The 17,637-nt window shown below is 43.3% G+C and overlaps 1 protein-coding gene across 2 annotated transcripts; it reads right to left on the bottom strand.

Moving 5' to 3' along the window:
• Positions 1-2,773: 2,773 nt before the first annotated feature.
• Positions 2,774-14,628, bottom strand: HAO2 (hydroxyacid oxidase 2). Of its 2 annotated transcripts, XM_063106977.1 has the most exons (7): positions 14,498-14,628; positions 12,358-12,509; positions 10,783-11,066; positions 9,340-9,549; positions 4,356-4,514; positions 3,935-4,004; positions 2,774-2,829 (listed from the first exon to the last, which is right to left on the bottom strand). In XM_063106977.1, the coding sequence occupies exons 1-7, from the start codon at positions 14,626-14,628 to the stop codon at positions 2,774-2,776; spliced, it is 1,062 nt and encodes a 353-aa protein (XP_062963047.1). The 2 variants fall into 2 exon arrangements, with proteins under 2 accessions (XP_062963047.1, XP_062963048.1); XM_063106978.1 differs by lacking the exon at positions 9,340-9,549.
• Between the last annotated feature and the right edge of the window lie 3,009 nt (positions 14,629-17,637).

The following is a 17,637-nucleotide window of genomic DNA, read 5'->3' as shown; positions in this document are numbered from 1 at the left end:
TAGTTTATTGCTCCAAACACTGTCATATATGTGGTCCATCACTGATCGAAATGTTATTATGCAGTCCACGACTGTATGTTGCTCTTCTACCCAGAGTGTAAAGTTCCAAAGTTATTTCATACAGATATACAGTATGTTCAAAAAATACAATCCATTGTCTGTTTCAGTCACTATTGATATCCTCTTTCAAGGTTTTTTTTTTTTTTTACTAAATTCAGACATGTTCTTTTGAATTTCAAAAATAAAATTGAAATTTGATATCGTGTGTGTAAATATTTTAATTCGCAAACAAAAATTTTAAACTTCAAAGGAAAAAGCAGGAAAGAGAAATTTAGAAAAATTAGTTTATAATACAATGATGCTATACCTTTCAAATTTGGCAAATTATTATTCTCATCACTAAACTATCTCAACCAAACTAATATACAGAAAAAATTAGAAGTTCTTGTTTATTTAGAACATATAACAAATAAAGCTGGATTTATTTTATTGTGGTACATAAAATCATACTTCATGCTGAAAAACCTCATTCATGTATGGTACTCACTAACTCTCTTCACATACTTATGTGGTAGCTAGAAAAAAAAAATCAGGATTTTTATTCTGAGAAGTATCAAAGGGATTGGTGATTCGGGAGTTTGGTGTTCACTTTCCCTGAATTCTGGGTTCTCAGTAAACCCCAGTTATAGGCAAGCAGGACTGTGTAGCACCACACGACTCAATTGTCTCTCTCAAACTATGTAGGTTGTGTGTTTGGGTTAGGCAAACAGCATTGAGAGTCATGACCAGGGAGACTGCTATGAGACTGCTCTCTGTTTTGGTGTTTCTCATGCAAATTTTCCCTTGACCAGGCCCTTGGCTATGCAGGATAAGCTAGGAAAAAGTGGAACTGTACATGGGTTCATGTAGAAAAGTGTCCAGCCCAGCAATGATAGGAGACTTTTCTCATCTGTTGGCTTCGGTAGAGATCCGTTCCACTTGGTTCTGTCCTAACTCGTTGTTTTTGCTCTGAGACTGCTATAATTCTCCATATGCGACAACGTGGTTTGATCCAGCTTTGCCTTCCTGGATTCATCCATTTAATAGCTATTTACTCAGGGACCTCTATGGTGTTGGACATGATTCTAGGTTCTAGGGAATGTAGCAGTGAGCAAGACTGACCAAGGTGTCTGTGCTGGTGCAGATAAGCAATAAACAAGTAAACGAAAGTTATGTTGATTGCAGGTTGAGTGCTAGGAGGGAAAAAGCAGGGTGATGGGATGAGTAAAGTGATCCTGTTCTACACAGGATCCCTAGAGAAATTGCCCTCGTCGGGGAGCAGACATTTCAACCGGGATCAAAATGTTAAAGAAGAGCTAACCATGGCGAGAGGATGGGGAAGGACATTTTATGTAGAGGGAACAATGAGCGGGAAGGTCCAGAGGCAAGAAAGAGTTTTGCTTGTTTAAGGAACAGAAAGGAGGCCAATGTGGCTGGGCACAGTAGGTGAGGGGGAGAGTGGTTTAGGGAATGAGTTGGAAGATCAGCAGATCATGCACAGCCCTGGAGAGCTGGCGATCTGCTTAGAGTTTATACTAAATGGAATGGGAAGCCACAGAAAGGTTTTAAATAGGTGAGACATAGCATTTGACTTTACTTAAAAAAAGAAATCTCTCAGGCTGCAGTATGGAGAAAAGGATGTAACCAGGAGCAAGAAAAAATATGGAGGAACCACTTCTGTGGCTGTATTTTAGGACATAGATTTTCCTCGCTGACTTTCTTGATATCACAAGTGTCAGATCTCATTCAGCTGGGTGCCCCTGCTCTAGAAATCTGTTCTAGCTGACTCCTGGCTTGGGGAGGCTTTACTCTGGTAGGGCATCTCTCCTTCACCCATCCATCCATCCATCCATCCATCCATCTATCACACAAATTTTCACTGAGATGCTACCATATGCCAAACCTAGTATCAAGCATACAGTTTCTTGCCTGGAGCCATTCACAGTCTATTTGTGGAGACAGACATGCAAATAAATAAATATAACACATGATAATAAGGGCTGTAATAGTGGAATGTGCAAAGTACAATAGGAAGCACAGAGCAAGTAGCCTGGGTAAGAACAGGTCCTGAAAGATGAACAGGAATTTGGCCAACATGAATAAGAAGTTACTATTTCTTTTTTTTTTTAATTTAATTTAATTTAATTTTATTTTATTATTATTTTTTATTTTTTTATTTTTTAAATTTTATTTAGAAGTTACTATTTCTTAAACTCCTACTAGGTGCTAAGCATTGTGTTCTATTATCTTACTTAATCTTTCTCCTAACCCTAGGTAGTATAAACCCTATCTGACAGATCAGGACACAGAAGCACAGAGAGATTTAAGAAGCTTGTCTGTCACACAGCTTGCCAGCAGCTGTCCTGACTGTCAAACCATATCTGTATGGCTCAATTCCTTAACTATATGATTTCTCTATCATCTATAGATAGGAGTATGATTTTTATGGGAGATGTTTTATATGTATAGTTCTTCGGTGTAGAGTGCAAAGTTCCGTATTTATTTTGTAGAGATATACAGGCACAAAAGGGCATGGCACACTTGAGGAGGACGAGAGGTTTGGAGGGCCTGGAGCATAGGTGGTGGAGGGCTTGAGTGTGTAGGGCATGAGCTGCTGGATAGGACGGGGCCCAGGCAGGACAGCATCACACACCATGCTGTGAGTTTGTCTTCCTCCTGTGGGCAACCTTGGCAGTCTGGTTATTAGCTCTTTTTTTTTTTTTTTTTTTTTGCTTTACAACCTGGGGAACTGGATCAGGTCCCGATTGATCTCAGCGACTGACCGGCAGCCTAAAAGAACAATGCACTTTCAAAACTCATTTCTCTAAAACACTAGTAACTCAGCCCATCATGGGTATGGAATGATCAATTGGGAACAAACCTGACTTGATCTTTGTGTTCATCTTGATAAACTGTTGTATGTCCAGAAGGAATAATGCAACTCTGATTATATTGGGAAGTGTTTTATCAGCCTGAGTCTGTGTCTTTTAACACAGCCATGTCAAATGTCAAGGTAAAAATGTAAAAGCCCTATTTTAGTACTTTTAATCAATTCCTGTGTACAGTAGATATCCTTGACCTTTATCTTGGTTCTGATAAGGCTCAGGGATATAGGAAGTATCTGTCAGGAAGGAATATGACTCAGGGATAGCATGAGAAATAGGATGAGCGTCCCTGGCAACAACTGCCTTCAAAGGGAAAGTCCTGTCAAAGAAAAGAGTCTTCTTTAGGTGAAGGACTGAATTAATATGCAAAAGGGGGATGCTAGCTGAGACTGGACGTAAGGATTAAAGAGAGAAACTTTAGGTAAGAAGTAAAAGGGAGAAAGAGGAGTTAGCATGATGGTATGGGGCTGGGGCGTCGTGGGCTGGAGTAGACAGAAGTCCCTGGTGATGAGAAGGCTAAAAGAACTTAATAACAGGCTGTGCAATGTTTAACTTTAAGTGCTTCCCATCTCTTTGATGGGTGCAGCTTAACTTCCTAAACATAACTTTAACAGAATGCATTCCTCACAAAAATATAACCAATGAGAGGGTCTTTTCCTAACAATAGAAACATAGGAAAGGGTTGAGTTTCATGCCCAGGATGATTGGAGTGGACAGAAACAGCAGGCACGGGATACGTAAATAGCCTGCAAATTAAATTAATTCTGCAAAAGTGGGAACTCAGAGCCAGAGGTGACCTCCCTGGAACTGACAATGATTGTGAGGAGAGCTCTGGGATTTCAGTGGACAGGGAACAATGCTTAATCTTTGTCTAGGACATTTCTCCCCTGTTCTCTCTTCTGGACAGCTACCAGGCAGGGAATGAGTTAGTAGAAGGGAAGGGTTTCTGCTCCTGGTCTTTAGACCTCCCACTTAAATCTCCAAATCAGGAAAAAAATTTAAAAACTTACCTGTAAGGGCCATGGAAGTGTGGAACTCATTTTTTAAAATGTTCAAAACTTCCTCAACACCGTGTTCACCCTGCTCCCATGACAGACAGACAGAGACAAAAAAAGCCATGAAGGAACATTCTGACCATCCACTGAGTATGAATTTTAGATTTGTCAAGGCTGTGGTGGGGAAGATGGGGGTATCTGTGAAATTAGAATTATGATGGGAATAAAGGAAAGCAGAGAGAAAGATAGGTGGGGAGAGCTATTGAAAGTTTGCAGTATGCTTCAGAGGAAGCATGGAGCTGAGCATGAGGTACGACTGTCCTTCAGAAATCTGTGGCACTGGGGAAAATGGCTAAGCTCTGAGGATGAACTACAGAAAAGCAAAGAAACGAGCGAGAAACTCTGGACCTTCCAATTCCCAGTCTGCCACACTTACCTTGCAGGCGAGACCCCATAGGATTGGTCTCCCAAGAAATATGCACTTAGCTCCGAGGGCCAGGGCCTTTAGCACATCATTGCCAGTTCGGACCCCACCATCCAGGTACACTTCAATTTTCCCTTTGACAGCAGTTGCCACTTCTGTCAGAGCATCAATCTGGAAAGGAGATACACATGTGGCTGGAGGTTTTTCTGCTTTGACTTTCAGGGGACCATGCGGAGAGGTGCCCTCTCAACTGGGGATAGGATCAGGAGGTCTCAGCTGGGGCGATACCCTTAAACAATTTCTCCCCTCCCATGCTGGAGGCTGCCAGGGCCCAGGGGGTTCTGCAGACCCTCCCTCCTGCATTTTCTGCTTAAACTCCTCTGATTCACTTGTTAATTTGTCTACAGCTTTAAAGAACTGCTTGGTTCTTCTTCCCATTCTAAAAGGGACAGTTCATTTATAAGGTCCATTCTAACATTCTTCTTTTTAAAGAACATTTTGAGTTTTGATTTTCTTCTACCCTATTTCTAGAGTGGCACAGCTCGAAATGTTCTCCGCCGCTGAGGCACTAAGTCTTTGTGGCAACACAGGTATGATTGGCCCTGGCTGAGTGTCTGGACTGTAGCCTGTCTTGGGAAACTGGCCTGCACGTACAAGGGATCTTCAAAAAGTTCGTGGAAAGATTCATGTTATCTTTTAATTCTATTTTTCCACAAACTTTTTGAAGTGCCCATGTGTATTGTTCCTTACACATCACTTTTGATCAGCTTGTCCTTGACTCCTTCATGGTCTATTTGAGAAATGAGCAGAATGGAGCAGAAACATTGCACAAGTGAAACATTAGCCTTTGAAAACAAAACAAGAGCAAGCTTATCAGTTTGGCCTGATTACTCCATGGGATTTTGTCTCTTATCATGTCTCTTCAGTTCCAGGCACTGAGGCTCACAGGCCTTGAGTACCCAAGGAATCCCTGGACAAGCCATGCTCCAGGGCATCTCCAAGTCTGTAACGAGGAGTGACAGCAGGCCTCTGGGGGTCTGCGAGGAGGATCCTTGGGGAAGGAGTTCTGGAACTGCCTTATGGTTCTGGTCTGTGCTGCTCTGAGCAATGGCCAGAGAAGAGGAGTTGAAATTGGGCCCCCAGTTGAAATTCTACTGCTGGAGGAATCCATCAGAATTCTACTGGAATGAGATCTTTTGGCTGAGACTGAGCAGAATAAAAAAACCAGGGAGGAAAGAACTTTGTACCTTTAATTTGCAAGTGGAGAGAGGAATTGCATATGTTTAGGACTTACATGTAATAACTGGAGGGAATTCATGTCTAAATAAGGGGTATTTTATGGTTCCAGAATGGTATTATTTGGAATATTTTTCTGATGTTGTGAAGAAGAAATAAATGTGCTTGCACAAACTCTTTCAGTGTGAGCCATAGCGGATAGTGGAGCTGGCAATAATTGGAGAAATAGAGAAGGCGGTGAATTTCGGTCTAGGTGCAGTGTGGCTTTAGAATTTTTAATAGATCAGAACATGATATTCATTAGCATCTTCTGGGGACAACAGCTGACTTATTCTTTCCCCTGGTCCCAGGAGGAAACATAAGGACAACGTTAGAAATGGAACTTCACAGAAGTGGGAACTTCACTCAAAAAGTCTCTCCCCTCATAGGGCTGGCACCAGCATGGGAGGAGTGAGGGACTTACTTCAGGCACAAAATTAAGGGGGCACCAAAAAACTCAGATAAATGATATTTGAATGCAATATTAAAAAAAAAAAATCAAATGGCAAACTTTGACCTGTGAGCTAGAGGCTTGTTTTCATAGATAAAGTTTTACTGGATCCAGGGCCAAGATTAAGGTGAGATGAGTGAGGCAGGGTTATACAAATGCAGGATCGGATTATTATAAATGTTGATTCTTTGTTCATCATGGAATTTTTTTTGTGTGTTAATTTTTATTTTTTAAATAGTGCATAAGATATTATTTATCTTACTAAGTTTTTTGGGCATCTTCTCAAATTTTGAGCCCCAGGTGAATACTTCACTAGCCTCATAGTAATCTTGGCACTGTCCCTAGTGACCCTGGGTTTGAGTGTTAAGCCAAATGGCTCGGGAGAACAACATGTTGATCAGCATAATGGGATAGAAGGGATCCTCCCCTCTCTGGCTCCTGTCTTAGCCAATACTCATTCTCTACTGAGGGAGCACAACGGGAGAATTAGTCTTCCTCTTTCTTCACTCATTACTCAGTCCTCCCAAGGCAGCAAGACTACCTAAATTGATTAATGAGAGCCTGATACCTATTGCACAATATTTTTATTAGTTTTATTTCAAAAGCCTATATTCTACGCTGTTTGCTGCTTGTTGGTGGGGAACTCTTCATTGCTTTCTGTCCCTAACTAGTAAACACAGTTGGGATGACTCAGGCTTGCTGTGCTTATTTGCATTCTCTGTTCTTCCAATTCCTGGATGTGGAAGAGGTGGCTTGTAGGCATCCTGGCAGGGGTCATGTGAGAGAGCTCAGCGTATGCTCTACAGATCCCCTTTCTCTTAAGGCTAAGAGCTGGGATGGGAAGTAGGAGGCCCAATGATGCCCTTCAATCCAGCTCTTACCAGAGAGCCATAGTGGAGTGTGCTCCTTGCTCTGCATGGGGCCTTGCCATTCCCCTGCCTGTTCAAGACCAGTTAGAGGCTGGGGAAAAGAGGAGGGGAGTGATGGCCACCTTAACCCCAAGAATCACAAGTCTTAAATATACCTAACTGGCTGTTAGAGCATTTCAATTTCCTGGAGTTCACCTTAAAGAAGGAAAGAGAATGTGCTAAAGATTTTAGCTTTAAGAATGGTCACTGATGCATTGTGTAAAATTGTGAAAGATTGGAAGCAGTACAGATGTTCAACAGCAGGTGATTGGTTATGTAAATTGTCCATTCATACTACACAGCATTAAAAATAAGAGAAGCATATATATTGAAACAAAAATATCCTCTTAATATAATGCTAAGTGAAAAGAAGAAAATTACAAAATATTATTGTGATACTGTGATATATATGTTGGTTTTTGTCTATGGTTCCTAGCTCATAACTCCACTAACCCTTGTTCTTTTGTTATAATGTTGGGGCACTTTAGGCCTCTTTCTGACCTTCTGTCCTCCTTTCACCTGCTCTTTTGTCTCCCTGAGGCAAGCCGTAGAAACTAGAATCCCCCTTCCCCAAGGTGGGTCATAGAAACCAGTCCTGAAACCAGCCACGAAGCCCTAATCTTTCTGCCTTGGAACTGGCCGTAAAGAAATTCTCTGACCCAACTTGTCTGATTGTTAAGTCAGGAGACCCTCATTCTAGATAAAGGGTCCTACCCCATTCCTGGGAGCAAGGAATGCTGCACACAGAGGCCAAGAAGAATCTGGACCAACAGACCTCGCTGAGTTTCCCCACCCAGTCTGTTAGTGTTAGATCAGACCCTTTTTGTCCAATCACATTTCTACGTGGTTGTCCATGCTTCAGCCATGCCTATCTAATGAAATCTCCATAAAAGGCCCAAGTGCACAGGGTTTGGAGAGCTTCTGGACAGCTGAGCTCATCCTGGTGCTAAGAAAGTGGCGCAACCCAGCTCCATGGGAATGGAAGCTCTTGCCTTGGAGACCTTTTAAGGTCTTACCCCACGTTTCTCTTCATCTTGCTATTTCTTTGTATCCTTTAAAATGTCCTTTGTAATAAACTGGTAAAAGTAGGTACATGTTTCCCCGCATTCTGTGAGCCTCTCTAGCAAACTAACCAAGCCCAAGGAGGGGGTTGTGGGAACCCTGGATTTATAGCTGGTCGGTCAGAAGTTCCAGGGGCCTGGGCTTGCGTCTGGCATCAGAAGTGGGGGGCAGTCTTGGGGACTGAGCCCATAACCTGTGGGATCTGGTGCTATCTCCAGGTAGATATTGTCAGAATTGAATTGAATTAGAAGACATCTAGCTGGTGTCTGCTGGAGAATTGCTGCTTGCTGGTGGGGAGAAAATCCCACACATTTGGTCACAGAAGTTGGTTTTCTGTGCTGATTGTGCTATGAGAGCAGAGGAAAGCAAAGTTGGTGTTTCATTTTTTCCCTCAATTATGTACAGTCTTTTTAAACACAAAAATTTACATTTTCATTAAGAAATGGATGACAACAATGACCAAAATATTGATATTAATGATAGTGATGAAATTAAGGGTGATTTTTATCTTTTCCTTTTTGCTCTTGTATATTTTATAATTTATCTACAGTGAACATGTTTTACTTATATAATAAAAAGGCCAATAAAACTTAGGAGGGAAAAACCTCATTTCCCTTTCTTAAAACAAGTCAAGCAGCAATAGAAAAACCTTTTGAAAAAATGTAACATATATATCTCCATGAAATTAAATCAGCAAACAATGCCTGTTTAAAAATTCTTTCCCCATCTCATGCCTCCTCATTTTTTCCCCCACAAACTCCATCTATAACAAACATCAATTCATGAGCAAGGGAAAAAAATTATAGACTGACGTAGATTTTAGGATACATGGGGGTATTTTTTAGTTTTATTGTGAAAAATGGTTATTTATTAGCTTAAGTGAGGCATTACTTCTTCCTTGGATGTGTCGGATGGGAACATGTGAGGCTACAATTCATGTAGATGTGCAAACTTCAAGCTGAACACTTCGTCCAGAAGGCAGGGGACCTCAGTGTCTTTGGAACATCTCCCTTACCAAATTTCACCCTAACCACTTATTATCTGTGTGAACTTGGACAAGTTACTTAACTTCTCTAAACTCCAGAATAATAACAGCCATCTTGCCACGCTGTTGTGACTTAGAGATGATGTATGCAAAGTTTGTAAAAATACCTTGGCACACACGAGGCTATTATTAATACTAAAAAGTTCTTAAAATTCACAGGTATATACCAAGGGAAGGGGGAATGTGCACCAGATTTCATAGACTACCTTGGTGTGGCACACCCCGCACACACCCCTCTGAAGCCGTGCTACTTACTGAAGCGGGAACCTCATCGAGCTGCCTCCCACCATGATTGGAAACAATGATGCCGTGGACATTGTGCTTCACGGCTAACTCTGCATCCTCTTTTGTCAAAATCCCTTTTAGGATGATGGGCAGTCGAGTTATGCTCTGAAGCCAGGAGAGATTATCCCAGCAGAGAGATGAGCTAATGAAGGACATCTGGCAATAAGGTATTGAATTTCCCTGTGGGGAATAAAAAGGGAATCTCAGTCCCGAACTCCAACAAGACTTCTTGACCCACTCTAAAGATGAGACCATTTGGAGAGCTGCCATTTGTCCACTTGCAAAGAGGAGCAGCCAGATCCAGTAATGCTTCTAGCTCCTTTCGCAACAAAATTTGAATAAAAGAATTTCTACTTCAGTTGTTTATTCATGAACCATTAATCATGTCCCCGCTCAATAATTTTGTCAGGATCTGGGGACACAGAGATAAATAAGCCACAATCTCTAAAAGAATTCAGAGTTTAGTACGTGAGCTGGGTAACCAAAAGCATTTATAGGTCAATGTGATGTGTTATGGTTGAGATATGCACGGGGTAATAACAACTGAACAATACTTCAGTAATTCTAAATCAGATATTACCCAATATTTATTCTTGGCTCATCATGTGCATCAAATACCCCAAAATCCCGATGTGCCCTTGGACTCTGTGATAAGGACTCCAGAGTACCTCAAGGCTAATTGGTGGCTAACGAGTAGAACTGTTGAGTCACTTGGCAGGGTCTCACAGCTGCCTGCGGGCTGAAAAGGCTGACATCTCTACTATAGCCAAGGGATTCCAACTTTACCATGGCTTTCTCTCTCTGGGGAAATCCATCCCATTCAATTATAGTATTTTAAAGGGAGAAGTGCCCTTTGTAGTCAGAGATTCCAAACGGGTGGGCTGCAGCACCCTGGTGCTCCATAGACAAGTCCCAGGTGTGCAGAGATATTGATGCCTCAGTTTTCAAGGCAGCAGGGTAGGGCCTGGGCTGGCTGTACTACTGGCCCTTTGCCTTGGCTGTGAGCATCCTCTTCAGAGAGTCGGTTTATCTACATGTGCTATCTAAAATTACCATTTTCTAAGTATGGCAAAAAGTTGAAAATGTTGGATGAACTTCTTTAATTTGCTCTCTTATTCTGAGCAAAAATCCTTTCCTTGACTTTCCTATTTCTCAGGACCTAGCCCTGGCCAGAGTATTTCTGGTGACAGGTTGGACAGCTCCAGAGGGGAGAACATTTGATCCTGTGTTCTGCTTGTCTGGACGCTCTGGGGAGCAGGACTCAGACGTACTTTTTGAACTGCTGCATGCCCAGTGTCTGGCACAGAGCAGGCACTCAGCAAATACTTGTGGAAAGAAATAAGGGAGGAAAAGGGGAGAGAGAGAAGGAAATTTGTCGCCTGTAATGTTTCCCATTGAGTCTGGTTTTCTTACCTCCTTAGGCGACTGAAGATCCTTTAGCATTAAGTTCCCCTTCAAGTCCAGTTGGTTTCGAATGTCTTGTCGCCTGTTGCCATGCATGGGTACATCTACGGTGATTACCAAAGCTTTGAAGCCCAGGGATTCTGCCCTCTGGATCAGCTGTTTGTTTAGCTGCTGGTCTGTCTGCACATAGAGTTGGAACCATCTGAGGCCTCTGGGAGCAGCAGCAACAATATTTTCTAGGCTACAACTGGCATATGTGCTGGTGACGTAGCAGATGCCAGTTGCTTGGGCAGCTGCAAAGCAAAAGACACGACTCAGACAGGAGGCAGAGGCATTCTGGACTGGGGTGAGAAGCTCTAGAAGTCTGGGTTCTCTCTGTCCAACCTGCCCTGTGAGTGAATATAATACTTGACTTCATTCTGCTTCCCCATTGGATGGGGACGCGAGGTGGTTTGATGAGAGTGGGAGGTCTAACACTATTTGGGTCCTCCTCTGTACAATCTATTTTACTAACTCTGCACTCCATCATAAAATAATTTCCAACTAGAGATGTCATTCAGTCCCCAGAACCATGTTGGGCGTGTTATGGTCTTCAGACAGGAAAGTTGGCTTCTTATGAACTCTTCAATGAAGCAGAAGGGAATTAGAGAGGGCAGAGGATGAGGGAGTTTAATCACAATGGGGAAGCCTGAGCTCTAGTGGAAATGCATGATACCTGCAATTAGGAGAATACTAGTTCTGCCACTTCTTTGCTCTGCGGTCTTGAGTCTCATCTCCTCTATTTGTAAAATGGGGGAAATAATAATACTTGTCTTTAGGATTGTTGGGAGATTAAATAAGACAATAGAGATGGACGCATTCTTTAAATTGCAAAGTGATGTACTATATAAATGCTAATGATAACAAGGTTGATGCTGATGATGGTAATGATGTTGACATTTCTCATTTCCTACTTCATTCATTTCAGTGGGATTCTCCAACAGGTTAATGTCACTACCATGCTACAATTTGTGGTGGGGGGTGCAGGGAGAGAACAAGGGTTACTAGGAGGGAGACATAACCCAACAAGAAACTTTTTGTCAAACAAGATGACAAGTCAATTGAGGGAAAGAGAAATGGAACTTTGGGCAAGAGCAACTGCCTGGGCCTTGTGTTAGGACCTAATGTCATGAGTCTCTTCCTCCCCCTTCAATTCAGAGACTCACCACTCAGCTCCAGCCGGGGCCTGTGAGGGGCCAAAGAGAGCCTTACCCTGGGCCACAGTAGGCAACCCTCTTCCCACAGATAGTGTGAGTCAGAGGAGCCAGTACCCCTCTTCCGAGGGATGACCTAGTGGGGTTTTAGCACCCTCCTATCCATCAGTAGCCCCTCTCCCACTCTATTCTTTATTATGGGAAATGCATTTTTTTTAGTCTTAGGTGAAATGTTTTATAAACATAGCTGTAAGCATTCCCTTCCCCACCTTCATCTTCCAACCAGATTGCTGTCCCTAGGCCCTCACAGAGAGAAATCCTGGAGCTCCCTGCCACTGGTCTGAGGGAGGCTTCCTACACACCTTTGGACTTGAGAGGGGTTAGTTCATACCTCTGGCTGTGCTCATTTCTCCATCAGGCCAGGCAAGGCAGTGGAAAGATGTGGGTGAGATGCAAATGGGGGCACTGATCTCCTCCCCCTGGATTGTGGTCCTGGTATCCACCTTGGACACATCTCTCAGGTACCGGGGACGGAGGCGGATCCTGTACTAGACAGCAAAGAGATTTTCCACTGGTGGGATTGCTCTACAGCATGGAGGTGCTGTCTGGGGCTAGGGACCGCTGATTCTTGGTGCAGGTCTAAGTGGGGACTGGGTCCCGTGAAACTGTTTTAGTCTGTTTTGTGTTGCTATAACGGAAATACCTGAGACTGGGTAATTTATAAAGAAGAGAGGTTTATTTGGCTTATGATTCTGGGACAGCTGCATCTGGCACAGGCCTCAGGCTGCTTCTACTCATGGCTGAAAATGGCAGGCAGCCAGTGGGTACAAGCAGATCACATGGCAAGAGGAAGCAAGAGAGAGAGAGAGAAGGTGCCAGGGTCTTTTTAAGCAACAAGCTCTCGTGGGAACTAATAGAGCGAGAACTCACTCATTAATCCCCCCTCCCCCAGGGAGAGCATTAAAATCCATTCATGAGGGATTCGCCCCCATGACTCAATCAGTTTCCAACACTGCCACATTGGAGATCAAATTTCCACGTGAGGTTTGGAGGAGACAACACACCCAAACTCCATCAGAAACCTTGGTGGGTCCGGTTGGCTGGTAGCTAGGTACCAGCATCAATCCAGCAGGAGACTCATCTCAGGAAGCCTCTCCCAACCCCCTACTCCACATGCCTGCCTTCTCTGAACTCTAGTGCACATGTGGTTCATACTGTTCCTCACCTTGCTCTGTCAGGACTCTGTATCTTTGAGCTGTGCCTCCCTGACTAGACTCTGTGCACTGAGATGGTTTGATTGATTTATCGTAATAAGGGCTAGAATGGAAAAGAATAGGTAGGAAGGCGTTCCAGTCTTTTTCTCCTTCTGCTTAGAAACAAGTCTCCAGAAAGTAAAAAAAAAAAATGCCACTGAGAGACGACAAATCCTATACAGTGATCATGGCTTTTTTGTTAGAAGTGAATGCATTTGAAAACTTGACTTAAATATTGCTTGAGAAGAAGGTAGAATTTACAGATAATATGTAATGCAAACTTTTAAGACAAATAGATACATAACCCCAGGGTCCAAAATTTTTGTGTTTCACAAAATATTATAATTTCTGTATGCAAACTTATAAAAATTTTCTGGAAATTCCAATCGTGCAAACTTGAGTAAGGTAGTGTCAGTTACTTCCATCTATGAAATACTCTTGGGAAGATAAAATAAGATAAAGCATTTAAAGTGCATAGTACAGTCCTATTAAGTATGAAAATACAGATAGAGTGTTCACTTCGTATCCCATTTTTCAGTCCTCTTCTGACCTCCCTATCACAGGGGTCAGCCAATTTTTTCTATGAAGGACTAGGTAGTAAATATTTATAGTTTTGTGGCCCATAAAGTCTCTGTCACAATTGTTCAACTCTGTTGTTGTAGCACAAAAACAGCCATAGACGACAGTAAATGACTGAACATAGCTGTGTCCCAATAAATTTTTCTTTTAGTTCATATAATTTTGATGTGCCACAGATTCTTCTTCTTTTGACTTTTTCCCCAACCATTTAAAAAGAAAAACCACCCTTACCTTGTGGACCATATACCAATAGCTGGGGTACCCCTACTTTTCCAGTCCAACTCTTATTCCTTGAATCAATTTCCCTAAGACTCTTTGGATCTTTATATTTCCTCCAAACCTGAGTCCTCTCTCCTGTCGTACATTTTCTCCACCCAGAAGATTAGGAACTCAGGAGACCTAGGCCTACCCAGCAGTTCTCCTCCCTGCCGGGGTGACTCTTGTCCTATCTCCTTAGGTTGCAAAGTTGCTGGGTGCAGAGAATGACTCACTTCTGCTAGTTCTAAGATAAATTCCTTCTCTGTTCTTCTTCCCTCCAACCCTCTGCTCCACCCTCACCCCCACCCCACCACCAAAAACCCATTATCATATCTTGAATATTCTGTGTTCTTTGGAGGCTGGAACCAGGACTGCTACGTCTAAGGAGCTCTCAACCAATGTGCCTTCACTTAACAATAGAATGGATACAGAAGGCCAAACTTTTTAAATGCTGTGACATTTTCGACCCGTGTGATGCCTTCGTCAGCGCCTCCTTCAATAAAATCCCAAGTTGACTTAGACAGCCGCTGTCGTGCTTGTGCCTCAAAGTCTGTCAGACACACCAAGGCCATTTCTGGACCTTCAAAGGGAAAACAAAACACAATGCAGTGAGAACACTTCAGATGCAGGTGAGAGGGCAAAGGGGAAGCTACACTATCAAACTGTCTGGATTCAACACGATCCCTTGTATTGTTATCTCCAGGGAGTTGCTGCCAATGACACTGATTCTGAACCAGAAAACAGGGAGTCGTGCTCCACTCCCCAGTTCTTCCAGCCCATTCCCAGTCCTGATTATCTGGTGTCTAAATATCCCTCGTGTGTGCCCCTCCACTCTATGCACACTGCCTCAGATCTGGTTGAGGCCCCCTCCCCCCCCACTTCGAGACCGACTTAGTTTTGCCTCTTGTTTCCAGATTCACTCCCCATCTGTCTCCCTCTGGCTGCCTGAGATGTTCCTAAAATGCATGTCCGATAAGGCCTCCTGTCTTGCAATGTGCGGTATTGCAGCATTCACGGCTTTCCAGGACCTGCCTCCCAACTGCCTCACCAGCTTCCTTTCCTGGTGGATTCTCCTTACACTTGTCATTCGAGTCACTATGTGGGAAAATTGGGGCTCAACTGGTTACTAATACCTGGGAGTTCCCAAGAACCTCTGGATGTCTGAATTGCCTGGGACTGTGGATGATGGGGGAGGGGAGTAGAGGAAGTTGACTTTTTGCAGCTCCTTAGCTGGCAGTTAATGTTGCTTAATATTACTAGACTCAAATATCGCCAACTATCTCTTTGTTGTTTTGCTAATTTTGAGACCAAGAAAACAACATATGTTGCCTCCATTCATTCCTATCTCCAGTTTGAACGCTGTAAACCCGGAGCCTGGTACTTCTGATAGAATCACCCCAGAAAGAGGAAAGAGGGCAGAGTTTGGTGGTGGCCAGTAAATTTCTCCTGTAGGAGCAAGGGCGGTGGGAACAGTAGCAGCGTTGATGCTGAAGGCACTGGTTGCCGTCAGCTACAGCACACAGCTCCGGCCTGAGAGGGTTTCCTTTACAGAAGGAAAGGCTGAGAACCCCCCGGCCATTGGCAGCAGTGTGAAAATTAGCCAAAGGCTGTGGATAGAAACTGACTGGCTGTTAAGTTGTGGACTGAGGGAAAGGAGTAGACCTCAGGATCTAGGGCATCAGTCAGGAATGGGTTAGCTCCTCTAAGACAAGGGGGCCAGAGAAGCCAGGTGAAATTTTGGGCTCTGGGAATCTTGGCTGGAGTAGGGATGGGACAGAACTTGCCTGAGGACATCCAGAGTCAAGCCGGAATCTGGTCAAGTCAAACAAAAGTAGCCCATAACACTCACCTGACAGACGAAGTGGAAAGAAATTACAGGACAGACAGAAAACAGAAGCCTCTGGATGTGTGTAGGTTCTGGATGGAGGCTAGGAGGAGGAATTTGGAGCATAGCATAGAACTTTTCATAGCCAAAGTACCTGGTCAGTGGGTGGGCAGAGAGCTATTGAAGTGCTGAGCTGAGTCTGACAAAGTACAGCATATCTAATTTAACTCATTCCTGTAAACCTCAGTCAAACGAATCAATCATTGCATTTATCCAACTATATTTCAATTACTTATTTATATCTTTGTGTGCATAAAAGAGTTAACATAGCAGTCCTGAGAATGCTATTCTTTGAGAGTATTGCTTACAGGGTTGGACCTTGGCAGGTCTCCGGGAACTTGGATTTCAGCAGGGTTCCTAGCATTCTCTGATAAGAACAGTTCATTGTGTCTAAACTGCTCATACAAGCAATGTGGTTTACACTGAACATCTGCTTTCCCTCTGGGAGTCTAGAATTTTGGTTCAGGCTGGGCAGAGAATGACCATATGACCGGCCTCCAACATAAAACTCTGGGCGTTGAGTCTCTAATGAGCTTCCCTGGTAGATAACATTTTACACGGGTTGCAACATCTCGTTGCTGGGGGAATTAAGTGTATTCTGCATGATTCCTTCAGGCGAGGATTCTTGGAACCTTATACCTGGCTTCCTCCAGATTTTGAGCTATGAGCCTTTTCCCTTTGCTAATTTTGCCTAGTAGTTGTTCACTGTGATCAATCATAGCCTCAGCTATATGCTAAGTCCTGTGAATCCTTCTAGTGAAGCACACTTTTTCTTTTCTATTCCACCTGCTCAAGAGGAAAAAACAAAACAAAAGTGTCCTCCCCACTGACCAAGTGCAAGATATTGTCCTAGAAACTTTAGCTCATTTTAGCTCATTTATCCTCTTCAGGCTTTTTGTCTTATGGTAAAAGATGGTGAGGTACTATTAGCACACCAGTGACCAGGATGCGAAAATTTCAGAGCATGGACGTTCAGTGGTACCTGCCACTAACAGTTGAAAGTGTAAACTCTTTCCCCTGACCTAGGGAAGGAGGAAGGACACAGACAGAAACTGGTAAGCATTTTGAGGAAGACCTTGCTTCCTTCAATGTTGCAATCTGATCTAACGCAGTTGGGCTAGATAACAAGTTGTCTTCTTTTGAAGATTTCATATGGTTCATATGATTCATGTTGATGTCACTTTAGGAACTCTGGGTTATCAGAGCTTAAATGAGGGTATTGCAGAAAGTTTGTGGAAAAATGGAATTAAAAGATGATATGAATCGTTCCATGAACTTTCTGAAGCCCCTTGTATTTGCATGGAAAACCCCCTGAGCATTCTGTAGGAAATCTCACGCTGATAACCACAGAGTACATGGAGGAGATACAATGGGGGAAACAAAGTCTGCCTCCAGTGAGTTAATTTAAAATCCACTTGCTTGGTGCTGCAGGATAGTGTCCGTCAAGACCCTCTGGCTGGTTCCCTAAGAACCTATGCCAAATTTCTCAGTGGAATGGCAGAGGTAATATCAAGGCTACACTTTGGGGGCCTGGTTTGAGAGATTAAAGTGTTCAAGGTTGTCTGCAAAAGTATTAATCTCTGTATGTGGGGTGACTTTTCCCAGCCTCAAGGATAGTAGCTGCAAAGGGTAGAGCCGTTACCATAGCAACGGCAGCATCGTCAGGGGAGGCACTGCAGCAGGAGGAGGCCCTGGG

This window comes from Cynocephalus volans, chromosome 8 (assembly GCF_027409185.1).
Source record: "Cynocephalus volans isolate mCynVol1 chromosome 8, mCynVol1.pri, whole genome shotgun sequence".
In the NCBI taxonomy this organism is placed as follows: Eukaryota; Metazoa; Chordata; class Mammalia; order Dermoptera; family Cynocephalidae; genus Cynocephalus; species Cynocephalus volans.
The sequence above is the reverse complement of the archived record's forward strand: the minus strand, read 5'-3'. Positions and strand labels throughout refer to the sequence as shown.

Coding starts and splice junctions, on each gene's coding strand:
- HAO2 (XM_063106977.1), bottom strand. CDS start 14,628: ATGGCCTTGGTGTGTCTGACAGACTTTGAGGCACAAGCACGACAGCGG. Junction 9,550..10,782: donor ATCTTCAGTCGCCTAAGGAG/GTAAGAAAACCA, acceptor TATTCCCCACAG/GGAAATTCAATACCTTATTG. Junction 2,830..3,934: donor CACTTCCATGGCCCTTACAG/GTAAGTTTTTAA, acceptor TTGTTCTTTTAG/GCTGCCGGTCAGTCGCTGAG.